The following is a 12,610-nucleotide window of genomic DNA, read 5'->3' as shown; positions in this document are numbered from 1 at the left end:
CATGCATCCAGCTGAGGTGAAGCTACCGCAAAGGAGAGCTAGGCAGTTCCACCGAGGACTGAGTTCAGAGACACCGAAACACAACACTAGCGGTCCGAGCTGGAGGCCGGATCTGTAATTTCCGGCCTGCCTCAGGAGGCGGGGCCCGGAATCGACTGAGCGTTTCCGGTCCAGAGGACGAGGCGCGAGGCCGTCTGGGAAAAGGGGCGGTGCGAGCAGGTGCGCGCGCAGCAGGCCGGCAGTGGTGGTAGAGATGGAGGAGGGTGGACGAGACAAGACGCCGGTGCAGTCCCAACAACCCTCAGCAACGGCTCCCGCTGGCGCGGACGAGAAGTCGAGCGGCAAGGAGAGACGGGATACCGGGGACAAAGACAAAGAGCAGGAGCTGGTGAGCCTCAGCTTCGGGAGCCCGAGGAGGAGGCCTTGGGCTGAGTCACTGCTGCCTTGAAGGCCTCGGGCCCGACTCCCTACGACCCACCGCACCCGGGAGACACAGAATGGGGAGACCCTGCCCTGATGCCCCCCTCATTACGGACTGCCAGCCCCTGCGACCCTCACCACCACTTCGTGGGTCTTCGCCGTAATTTTCTAGAACGGCCTTCAAGGAGAGCCTGCCTGGCTAGACTGCCTTTTCAGCGGGGTTGTTTGACACCCTACTCCCGTTTCTTGTCCATCTGGCCCCTCCTGAGGCTACATTCACACTCTCCACCTGTCCCGGGGTGAATGGGAGGGGAATGTGGTTAGGGTTCTTTGGTTTAATGAGCTTCTTCCCCCAACCGTTCAGTCTGAGGAGGACAAACAACTTCAAGATGAACTGGAGATGCTCGTGGAGCGACTCGGGGTGAGTCCAGATTGGACTTGAGGGGGAGTGTATTCGGGTGTTTCCCACTTGTTTGCTCTATTTCATTTGGAGGCAACAACTAGACATCGCATATAAGATAGCATGCTAATTCACGGGCACAGTTACAAAGGTTGTTTGAATGGGGTCTGGCGTCTCAGGCAGTTTGCAGGAGTTGAGAGAGCAGCTATGTCTTTGAGCAAAGCATTGGTTAATTATGTCTGGGTTATGATATGGAGGGATGTGGCTCCTTTTGGTCTGAACCCTGTCATCCCCTGATCAGGAAAAGGATACATCCCTGTACCGACCAGCTCTGGAGGAACTGAGAAGACAAATCCGTTCTTCTACAACTTCCATGACTTCAGTACCTAAGCCTCTCAAGTTTCTGCGTCCGCACTATGGCAAACTGAAGGAAATCTATGAGAACATGGCCCCTGGGGAGAATAAGGTAATTCAGAATATGGCGGGAGTCTGTCCAGTTGAAGAATTCCTTTTCTCTTTTCTTTCTTTTCTTTTCTTTTCTTTTCTCTTTTGGAGACAGAGTTTCTGTGTAGCTCTGGCTCTGGAACTCACTCCATAAACCAGGCTGACCTCAAACTCAGACTCATGTGCCTAGACTGAGCTTGACTCTGGCATTCCTCCTCTTGCTTTAGACTCTGGAGTGCTGGCATTAGAGGCCTAGACCAGCATGATGCCTGACTGACTTCCTTCCTTCCTTCCTTTTTCTTTCTTTCTTTCTTTCTTTCTTTCTTTCTTTCTTTCTTTCTTTCCTTTTTGCTATTATTTATTTTATTTTATGCATGTGGGTGGTTTGCCTGCGTGTCTGTGCAGTATGTGCATTCGGTGCCTGCAGAATCCAGAAGAGGATGTCAGATCCCTGAGTTACAGGCAGTGTTGAGCTGCCATGTGGGTGCTGGGAATAGAACTAGGGTCCTATGGAAGAGCAACTGGTGCTCTTAACTTCTGAGCCCTCTCTCCAGCCCCAGAAGTTTTTAATTCGAGTGGATTATTGAGTAGTCTCCTAATGAGTTTGCTCTTGTCCTTGACCTCCTACATCTATCATAAAGCAGTAGTTACTTGATTGAAATAGATCATGGATTTCCCCCCGCCCCCCGCAAGACAGGGTTTTTCTGTGTAGCCATAGCTGACCTGGAACTCATTCTGTAGACCGGGATGACCTCAAACTCAGAGATCAGTCTGCCTCTGCTTTTTCTGAGTGCTGGGATTAAAGGTAAGCACCATCATTGCCAGATGGAAAATTTTATTAAAGATGTATTTTTACTCTATGTGAATGAGTGTTCTGCCTGCCTGTATGATGTATGTACTCCACCTGCATGTAGTGTCTGTGCAGTCCAGAAGCAGGGAACAGATCCCCTAGAACTCGAGTTAGACTATTGTGAACCCTTGTGTGGGTGCTGGGAACTGAACTCAGGTCCTCTGCAAGAGCAGCGTATTTTCTTGACTGTTGAGCCAGTTCTTCAGACCCCTAAATTATGGGTCTTTTTTTTTTTTTTTTTTTTTTTTTTTTAATAAACCCTCAAACTCAGAAATCTGCCAGCTTCTGCCTCCAGAGTGCTGGGATTAAAAGCACTCACTACCACCTCCTGGCTTATTAAAACCTTTTAATAGTTTACTATTAAAATAAAAATTTCTGCTAGTTACGGTGGGTACTTCTGATCCCCACCATTTAGCATTTAGCATCTCTTGAGTGAGACCAAACTGGGCAATGTAATGAGAGCCACTGTCTCCATGAATTCAAGTCTAGGAGCCTTTATCTTTCTCCAATTCCCTGTTGTTTGTTAGGTTGGCTTCAGAGGGAGCTAACAACACCAACAGAAAACACTTTAGGATTTCTCTGAGGCTTAGCTTAGATCACATAGAAATTTTTAGTATAGACACTAATATGTAGTGAATTTTATTGGTGAATTTTGGGGACAGTGATCTTGATTCTGTAATGTCACATACTGTTTTCCTTGGACTGCTGGCTTTGACCTTAAAAGATCGGTTTCCTTGCAGTGTTTTGCTGCTGACATCATCTCTGTTTTGGCCATGACCATGAGTGGTGAGCGTGAATGCCTCAAGTATCGGCTAGTGGGCTCCCAGGAGGAATTGGCATCGTGGGGTCACGAGTATGTCAGGTAAGATATTTTCTTCTTGGTAGTGTGAAGGGACTTGGAGGCATAATTCTGTTGGTTTGGAGAAATAGCAATGTATTGAATTCCCCAGATACTGAGGTCCTTGACTTCAGGGACCTGCTTCCCTAATTGTGTATATCCATAGACATCTTGCAGGAGAAGTGGCTAAGGAGTGGCAAGAGCTGGATGATGCAGAGAAAGCACAACGGGAGCCATTGCTTACCTTGGTGAAGGAAATTGTCCCCTACAATATGGCTCATAATGCAGAGCATGAGGCTTGTGACCTGCTCATGGAAATTGAGCAGGTAGACATGCTGGAAAAGGACATAGACGAGAATGCATACTCAAAGGTCTGCCTGTATCTCACCAGGTAAGCAAGCATGGCAGAGGAGGGTATCAGGCCTGCCTTCTTCAGCACTAGTCCATTCCTGTTCTCCCGGAGTGATCTTAGGGTCACCTTAGGCTATAGTTACTTGGTGATGCCATGAATTTCTTGAGGACAGAAACTTTGTGTGTCTCCTTAGTGTCTTAGAACACAGTACACTGCTTTGTATATAGTAGGCATTGAGTATGTATTTGGGTAAAGGAATTAGATAAGTTAAATGAAAGACAAATTTTATTATGTTTGCTTTTGTAGTTGTGTGAATTACGTACCAGAACCTGAGAACTCTGCCCTACTACGTTGTGCCTTGGGTGTGTTCCGAAAATTTAGCCGTTTCCCTGAAGCTCTGAGATTGGCATTGATGCTCAATGACATGGAACTGGTAGAAGACATTTTCACCTCCTGCAAGGATGTGTATGTAGAGAAGATGTGTATGTAGAGAAGTTGGTAAAGGAATAGATAAGTTTGTGCGTGAGTGTGTGTGAAAATCAGAGACTTGACAGTTTGTGGGGAGAGCATGAGATGATTTTCTGTCCCATAGTAGGTGGGACGAGCAGGTGTGGTGGCTCTCCCCACAGGGTGGTACAGAAGCAGATGGCATTCATGCTGGGTCGGCATGGAGTATTCCTGGAGCTGAGTGAAGACGTGGAGGAGTATGAAGACCTCACAGAGATCATGTCCAACGTACAGCTCAACAGCAACTTCTTGGCCTTAGCTCGGGAGGTGAGAGTCTCTGCTCTTACCTGTCATTATACCTCTTAAATACCTTTTACTAGACTCCTGGTTAAAGTGCTATTGAGTTGGATGGCAGGAGGCACAGATTGGGGATTACTGGGAAGGCAGTTGTGACCCTCTGGCTTCTCTTTAGCTGGACATCATGGAGCCCAAGGTGCCTGATGACATCTACAAAACCCACCTAGAGAATAACAGTGAGTAGCTCTGTGTGGGGATTGTAGGGACTATTACTTGTTTCTGTTATATTGGGAATAACGTCTTGGCTAACCCACTTATAAAGAACTTCAAATTCCCTTGAACTTTGTGTCTAGGTTACTGATGGAGACTAAGGGACTGAATCTGGGCGGTGGTAGTGAATGCATTTGATCCCAGCACTTGGGAGAGATAGAGGCAAGCAAATCTCAGAGTTCAAGGCCAGCTTGCTGTACAGAGCAAACTCCAGTTCAGCCCAGGCTACTCAGAGAAATCCTGTCTCGAAAAGACAAAACAACAATAACAGCAACCAAAAAAATTGAGGACTGCCTACCAAACTGTGTTTCTTTCAGGTCCTATGCTAAACTGCCTCTCCTTTCTCCCCTTGTACAGGGTTTGGTGGCAGTGGCTCTCAGGTGGATTCCGCCCGGATGAACCTGGCCTCCTCTTTTGTGAATGGTTTTGTGAATGCAGCCTTTGGTCAAGATAAACTGCTGACTGATGATGGCAACAAATGGCTGTACAAGAACAAGGACCATGGTATAATTTTCTCTTTTTGTCATGCAGTCAGGTGTTAACTGAGAAGAACCCACATCAGTTTCCGAGGGGAGCTGTTTCTTTGGGTACACTCTTCTAAAGCTGATGCTCTTCCTTGTCATAGGGATGTTAAGTGCTGCTGCGTCCCTTGGCATGATTCTGCTGTGGGATGTGGATGGTGGCCTCACCCAGATTGACAAGTACCTGTACTCCTCTGAGGACTATATCAAGGTTAGTCCGTTCAAAATTTATTCATTGGGGACTTTTTCTTCTCATGTTCTAGTGCCTCCTTTTTATTGATGAGGTGTCTTAGTTACTTTCTATCTCTGGGAAGAGACACCATGACCAAGATTACTTACAAAGAATGTATTTTAGCTGGGCGGTAGTGGTACATGCCTTTAATCCCAGTACTCAGAAGGCAGAAGCAGGCAAGGCAGATCTCTGTGAGTTCGAGACCAGTTTGTTCTACAGAACAGATTTCAGGACAGCCAAGGCTACACAGAGAAACCCTGTCTCTAAAAACAAAACAAAACAAACAAACAAACAAAAGAATCAAAGAAGAAGAAAGTATTTAATTGGGGGCTTGCTTATAGCTTCAGAGGGTCAGTCTATTACCGTCATTGTGGGAATATGACAGCAGGCAGGCAGGAATGGTGCTAGGGCAATAGCTGAAAGCTTACATCTTATCCTTGGAGGCAAGGAGAGATAGTGGGCATTTTCTGGGGTTTTGAAACTTCAAAGCCCACCCGTGGTGACACACTTCCTCCAATAAGGCCACATCTCCTAATCCTACCCAGAACAATTTCACCAACTAGGGACCAAACATTCAAATATATGAGCCTATGGGGACCAGTCTCAATTCAAACCACCACATGGGGCATGCCCCGTTTTTTATTCCAGGTAAGGCAGGTGCCACAGAGAGGCCATGCTGCACACTTCGTAGTTAAGAGGGAAGATACCCTAATAAAGCATGTGCTTGCTTTTTCCAGTCGGGAGCCCTTCTTGCCTGTGGTATCGTGAACTCTGGGGTCCGAAATGAGTGTGACCCTGCTCTGGCACTGCTTTCAGATTATGTTCTCCATAGCAGCAATACCATGAGACTTGGTTCCATCTTTGGGTAAGGTTTCTTGCTGCTCTTCCCTTATCTATCTATCTATCTATCTATCTATCTATCTATCTATCTATCTATCTATCTATCTATCATCTATCCATCCATCCATCCATCCATCCGTCTATATCTGTCTACATTTAAATTCTTCTGTTTCTTAGGCACCTTCTCTTTCTGCGAGTGCTCAGCTTCATACTCTATAGAGAAAATATTGCTAAAGACTTCCATGTGCCATTGAATATCTGACTCTTGGTGAATGTGTTGGTGACCAGTTCTACTTTTGTTCTTTTTTACTTTGTTCCTGGGTATATGTTGGGGACTTTATCTCCTGACTCTGTAGACTAGGTTTGGCCTATGCTGGCTCCAATCGGGAAGACGTTCTAACACTGCTGCTGCCCGTGATGGGAGATTCCAAGTCCAGCATGGAGGTGAGTAATTTTCTAGTGGAAAAGGTAGGGGAGGTGTGTTGGGGTTGGGGAACACCTCAGTACAATCTCTTAGAACTGCAATTTCAAGCTGTGTGTGATGGCACATGTCTCTTATCTCAGAGCTTGGGAGATTGAGGCAGGAAAATTTCTGTGAGTTCCAGGCCAGCCTGGGCTACAGAATAAATTGTGTATCAAGTACCCTGTTACTCTTATCCTACCCCACTCCCACTCCCTCGAAAATGGGGAAAAGGACAGACTAGAATTTAGAACCCCAATGAAACTTGGTGTTACGTTATATTGTACTGAGCCTCAGCCTCTGAAACCCCAGTCAAACCACATAGTTATAAGGAAGAGAAACTCTGAAGTTAAGGGTTTTTTTCCTATCACCTATCTTATGGAGTTGTAAGGACTAAATGTATAGAGGTATGCCGAACTAGGGCTGTTGGGATTCCAGGCAAGCCTGATGACTGTATGGTAGAAGGAGAGAACTGACTTGCAAATTGTTCTCTGACTTCACACATGTACTTTGTGTATGTGAATACTAAGTAAGTAAATGTAATAAAATAGTATGCAAATGGCTTGGCACAGTGTCTGACATGTCAGTAAGTATTCACTGATTTTATAGAAATAATTACCCAGTATGGTTAGGAAGAATAGCTTACAGTGGACCAGAAGAATTGGGTTTTGAATAAAGATACATAAGCAAGCATTTTAGTACCTTATTGTGGTTGGGAATGGTGGTATACACTTGAATCCAGCACATTCTAGTCTACATAGTGAGTTCCTGTCTCAAAGAAAACAAAAGGACATTTTACTGTGTATGATGCTTATTTTCTTATTTCTAGGTAGCAGGTGTGACGGCTCTAGCTTGTGGGATGATAGCTGTGGGATCCTGCAATGGGGATGTCACTTCCACCATCCTTCAGACTATCATGGAGAAGTCGGAGACTGAGCTCAAGGATACCTATGCTCGTTGGCTTCCTCTTGGCCTGGGCCTTAATCACCTGGGTGAGGGAATGTTTATTTTATCAAAGGCCTGACAGTAATTGGACACAGTTGGAGGGTTTATGCGTCAGACTAAGCGGGATACAGACCAGTGTCCTTGGACTCTTTGAATCTCCTGTAGGGAAGGGTGAAGCTATTGAGGCAATCCTGGCTGCACTGGAGGTTGTATCGGAGCCATTCCGCAGCTTTGCGAACACTCTGGTGGATGTATGTGCCTATGCAGGTTTGTGCCTCAGTTTCTCAGCATCTTCACTTTTCTCTTGACCTTTTCTTCTCAGGTTGTTTCTCCTTTGTCTTTCTTTCTGCTCTTTAGATTTTTTTAAAGGCTTCTTGTATTTACAGAATATACTTTTTCTTGCTGTCTTTTCATTTTTATATCTTCACTCGCTACCCCATTGAAGGCTCTGGGAATGTGCTGAAGGTGCAGCAGCTCCTCCACATCTGTAGTGAGCACTTTGACTCCAAGGACAAGGAGGAGGACAAGGACAAGAAGGAGAAGAAGGACAAGGACAAGAAGGAAGCCCCTGCTGACATGGGAGCACATCAGGTGTGGGACCAGCAGACACTCTGAGAAAAGAGAAGCGTACATAGGAGGGATGGAGCGGAGTTAGCTTTGTTTTGGCCTCTGCTTCCTTCCCTAGGTACTGCCACATGACAGACTAGCAGGACTGAGTTTTGTCCATGAAGGGCAAGGTGTTCCTTCCAGCATAGCTCTTTGTAGATGAGCCATGGGTCAAGTTTAGTGACTTGGTTTTTGTTCCTGGAACTTACTGGGTATTTGTGCCTCTGGAATTGCAGGGAGTAGCTGTTCTGGGGATTGCACTTATTGCTATGGGGGAAGAGATCGGTGCAGAGATGGCGTTACGAACCTTTGGTCACTTGGTGAGTAGCACAGAGTACACTAGAATATGGTGCGTGTGTGCATTACTTGGGATTAAACCCAAGGCCTTAAACATGCATGATGTCTGAGTCACCACCATGGCACACTTTATCCCTGGCTAATTCTAGCTTTGGTGATTTAGAGTTCCTTGATAGAAATTGGTGGAGAAGTAAGTCCCTTTTGATCCATTAGCCTGTTTCTGTAATTGAACTTGGTTTGCCACACATACTCATATGTAAATGCCAAGAGGTGCCTAGACCTTGTCTAAGACAGGGTTCTATTCCTGTGAAGAGACACCATGACCATGGCAACTCTTAGAAAGGAGAGCATTTAAGTGGGTCTTGCTTACAGCTCCGAGGTTTAGTAGTCCATTATTAGCATGATGGGAAGCATGGCAGCGCAGGCAGACATGGTGTTAAACAGTGGTTCTCAACATTCCTATTGCTACAGTCCTCATGTTATGGTGGCCTCAGATATAAAAAATAATTTTTCGCCGGGCGATGGTGGCACACGCCTTTAATCCCAGCACTCGGGAGGCAGAGGCAGGCGGATCTCTGTGAGTTCGAAACTAGCCTGGTCTACAAGAGCTAGTTCCAGGTCAGGCTCCAAAACCACAGAGAAACCCTGTCTCAAAAAAAAAAAAAAAAAAAGATTTTTGTTGCTACTTCATAACTAATTTTGCCTACTGTTATGAAGTGTAATGTGAACATCTGTTTTCCAGTGGGCTTAGGTGACCCTGTGAAAGGGTCATTCAACCTCATAGGGATTGCAGCCTACAGGTTGAGAACTTAGAGAATAGCTGAGAGTTCTACAACTGGATCCATAGGCAGCAGGCAGAGAGACTCTGGACCTGACTTGGGCTTTTGAAACTACAAATCCCACCCCCAGTGACACATTTCTTCCAACAAAGCCACACCTACTCTAACAAGGCCACACCTCCTAATCTGTTAGTATTGCCACTTCCTAATGACCAGCCGCTCAAATATATCAGCCTGTAAGGACCATTTCTATTCAAACCATCACAATCTCATACATTTCTCCTCTGAGTACACCAGGCTAGCTGGTCCTAGAGCTTCCAGAGCTGCTCTGTCTGCACACCTCTTTCTAATAGCATTGGAACTGTGGATGTCTGCACTGCTGGTCTGCCTTTTCTATTGGTCCTAGGTATTCAACCTGAGGTCTTCACGCAGACAGTCTTACCCATGTAGCTGCCTCAGCCCTGAGCTTGTTTTACCCTGTTCTCTAATGCCATTGTTTTGTTTCTTTTTTTTTCACCAGCTGAGGTATGGGGAGCCCACCCTCCGCCGTGCTGTACCTTTAGCACTGGCACTAATCTCTGTTTCAAATCCTCGACTCAACATCCTGGATACTCTAAGCAAATTCTCTCATGATGCTGATCCAGAAGTTTCCTATAACTCCATTTTTGCCATGGGCATGGTGGGCAGTGGTAAGTACAGGAAAATCTTGAACAGACTGAAAGATTGAAGGTTCTTTTTGTAAGTTTTGGTAATGTTTCCTTTTTCTAGGTACCAATAATGCTCGTCTGGCTGCAATGTTGCGCCAGTTAGCCCAGTATCACGCCAAGGACCCCAATAACCTCTTCATGGTGCGCTTGGCACAGGTAAAGAATAGGAGTCTCCTTTTTCTAGTGTGGCAGCAGCAGTACCTGTTGGGACGTAGGACGGCCTGAGAGGGAAGGGAATATTTTTTTCCAAGCTTTGACTTCTCAACTTCTGTTTGTTTTGCAGGGTCTGACACATTTAGGGAAGGGCACACTGACCCTCTGCCCCTACCACAGTGATCGGCAGCTCATGAGTCAAGTAGCTGTGGCCGGTCTGCTCACTGTGCTTGTTTCCTTCTTGGATGTCCGAAACAGTGAGTTCCTATTCCTGCTGCACATGTGCCTTGTGTCCTTAGCAGGGCCACCTTGTCAGTCAGGATCAAGATGCCAAGTTAGCTCTGTTTTTCTAGGTTCATTGAGCTTGTGGGAGGCCTCCTGAGACTTTAACTTCTCACACTTAATGATCTGGCCCAAAAGATTTCACGAGGAATCAGTGCCTAAGTGACTAGGAAAAGTGATTTTCAGGCTTAGGGATGTGAGCAAGGAAGGGTAGAAGCATCTTGGGCTAGGGATGTGGCTTAGCATACAAAGAACAGAATTTTGTCTTAGTAGATGAGTGGGTCAGGGCTGGGATAAATTCCTAAAGTTCAGGCCAGGTTTGCCCCAGTGTCTACAAGTCATTGTTCTTTGTGCTTCCTTCCCTCAGTCATTCTAGGCAAATCACACTATGTATTGTATGGGCTGGTGGCTGCCATGCAGCCCCGAATGCTGGTTACATTTGATGAGGAGCTGCGACCATTGCCAGTTTCTGTCCGTGTGGGTCAGGTGAGGAACTGGGTAGAGAAAGGAGGGCTCAGTGTATATCATAGAAGTTGGACAGTGTATGTACAATCCTTTTTGACACGCTGGTGTGGACAATGAGGGGAGTTGGGGGATATTGTTTCTCTCCCTTCTGGAAACCCTTTACTCCAATTTTCTCATCCCACAGGCAGTGGATGTGGTGGGCCAGGCTGGAAAGCCTAAAACGATCACAGGGTTCCAGACACACACAACGCCGGTGTTGTTGGCCCATGGGGAACGGGCAGAATTGGCCACTGAGGAGTTTCTTCCCGTTACCCCCATTCTGGAAGGTTTTGTTATCCTCCGGAAGAACCCCAACTATGACCTTTAAGTGGCCACTAGAGACCCTGGGCTGCAACTGATTTTTAGCAGGCCATGCTGCCTGCCAGGGGTGGATACTGTTCCAGATCTTTGGGGGAATTGTTACCTCTTGTTGTTTTGTTACTAAGTAAGATAACTTTGTTGAATAAAGACCTTTATCCCCAAGGTCACTGTCTATTTATTGGGTGTCATGGCCTGGAGTTAGACCAGAGTGTGGAGAGAATATGAGAAAGCATTGTTCACAGTAATATTGAGCCTAAAAGAAACTAAGGTCATTAGTCCCTAAGAAGTTGATAGATTTGATGTATTTTTATTTCGTTTCCTATGTAGACAACACTTGCCTCAAACTCAAGGGAACTGCCCGCCTTTGCATCCAAGCACCGTCTTTTAATATCTTTTAGTTTGGGTCTGCCTTCACCTCTGAGGATGCTAAGATTACAGACTGTACATTACCCCATCCAACTTTAAAGAATCTTCTAGAAGATTCATCTGTTTGTTTTTGTGTGTATACTCTCACTGCCAGCCTTTAAAGGACTTAGGATTTTGTGCACTCCTCCCTTCAAGCCCATCTTTTTCTGTCTTTGGGCAAAAGGTGCCTGAGAATACACAAGCCCCACTCTTTTCTCTCTTGATGTGTGTGCCAAGAGGGATGTTTTTATCCCCTATTATCCGTTCTGTGTTCCTCTTAGAAGGCTGCTGCTTGAGTGATCTGGTCATGCTAGGATCTCTGGGCTATTGTAGAAATTTGAAAGCTTGACTTTGACTGGCCAGTTGGAGCCATAGGAAAGAGAAGTAGCCTCTTCCTGGGAAAGTTGTCACTATTGATAGGTAGCGTTCACTCTGGGTGTGGCTAGTACAAGTATAATCCACCACTCTGAGACCTGGTCCCGTGTGGATGTGTGTATCTGGCCTGGCAGTGGTAGTAGCATATAGTCCTACCAAATAATCATAGGTAATGTTTACCTACCACTTACCTTGAATTAATGTCTGAATAGTAGCTGGTACTAAATAGGTGCTATATTGGGAGAATAACTTGTTTATGTCTCTGAGACTGTGGTAATTTCAGAGGTGAGTATAGACCTATATTTTCCTGAGAGGTTGATAACTTGCTCATGGTCACATGAGAGGTAGAGACCAGGATTGGGGTCTGAAATATATCTATTTGCCTTAGTCACTATGGTAATAATGTCTCTGGGATTTGATGCTTAATCCCCCCTTGGTTTTAAAAACAAACAAAAAAAAAAGCCCACCATTTTTAATTTTCTTTTTTTATGGTTTATTGGGGCAATAGCCCTGTCCTGGAATATAGACCAGGCTGGCCTTATACTCTTCAGAGATCATCTGCTTGTCTCTCAAGTTCTGGTATTAAAGGTGTGCACCACCATACTTGGCTTGATTTCTTTTTTATTTCTTTTTTTTTCCTAAAAAAAAAACAAAAAACAAAAAAAACCTGTTATTTTTCATTTTACATACCAATCCCAGTTGCCACTCCCTCCCCTCCTCCCATCTCCTCTACCTTTCCCCCACCCCATCCACTCTTCAGAGAAGGTATGTAGAGGTGTTGTGTTTAGGTGTGTGTAAAGTGGCCACAGAGGGCATCAGATCTCTCAAGACTAGAGTTACAGATGGTTATGAGCTGCTTTGTGGG

At 45.6% G+C, this 12,610-nt stretch overlaps 1 protein-coding gene across 1 annotated transcript; it reads left to right on the top strand.

Annotated features, from left to right (window-relative positions):
- The first annotated feature begins 206 nt into the window (after positions 1 to 206).
- Positions 207 to 11,121, top strand: Psmd2 (proteasome 26S subunit ubiquitin receptor, non-ATPase 2). Its single transcript, XM_057764420.1, has 21 exons — positions 207 to 388; positions 785 to 841; positions 1,122 to 1,286; positions 2,855 to 2,976; positions 3,119 to 3,343; positions 3,611 to 3,769; positions 3,934 to 4,078; positions 4,224 to 4,284; positions 4,676 to 4,822; positions 4,944 to 5,050; positions 5,809 to 5,936; positions 6,268 to 6,355; positions 7,201 to 7,363; positions 7,482 to 7,583; positions 7,762 to 7,907; positions 8,159 to 8,242; positions 9,519 to 9,687; positions 9,767 to 9,861; positions 9,989 to 10,115; positions 10,508 to 10,626; positions 10,790 to 11,121. Exons 1-21 carry the CDS (start codon positions 254 to 256, stop codon positions 10,970 to 10,972), a joined length of 2,727 nt encoding a protein of 908 aa, XP_057620403.1. The 5' UTR covers positions 207 to 253; the 3' UTR covers positions 10,973 to 11,121.
- Positions 11,122 to 12,610: the final 1,489 nt, after the last annotated feature.

The sequence above is a fragment of the Chionomys nivalis genome, chromosome 3, assembly GCF_950005125.1.
Source record: "Chionomys nivalis chromosome 3, mChiNiv1.1, whole genome shotgun sequence".
Lineage (NCBI taxonomy): Eukaryota > Metazoa > Chordata > Mammalia > Rodentia > Cricetidae > Chionomys > Chionomys nivalis.
Note: the sequence above shows the minus strand (reverse complement) of the source record. Positions and strands in the feature narration are given on the sequence as shown.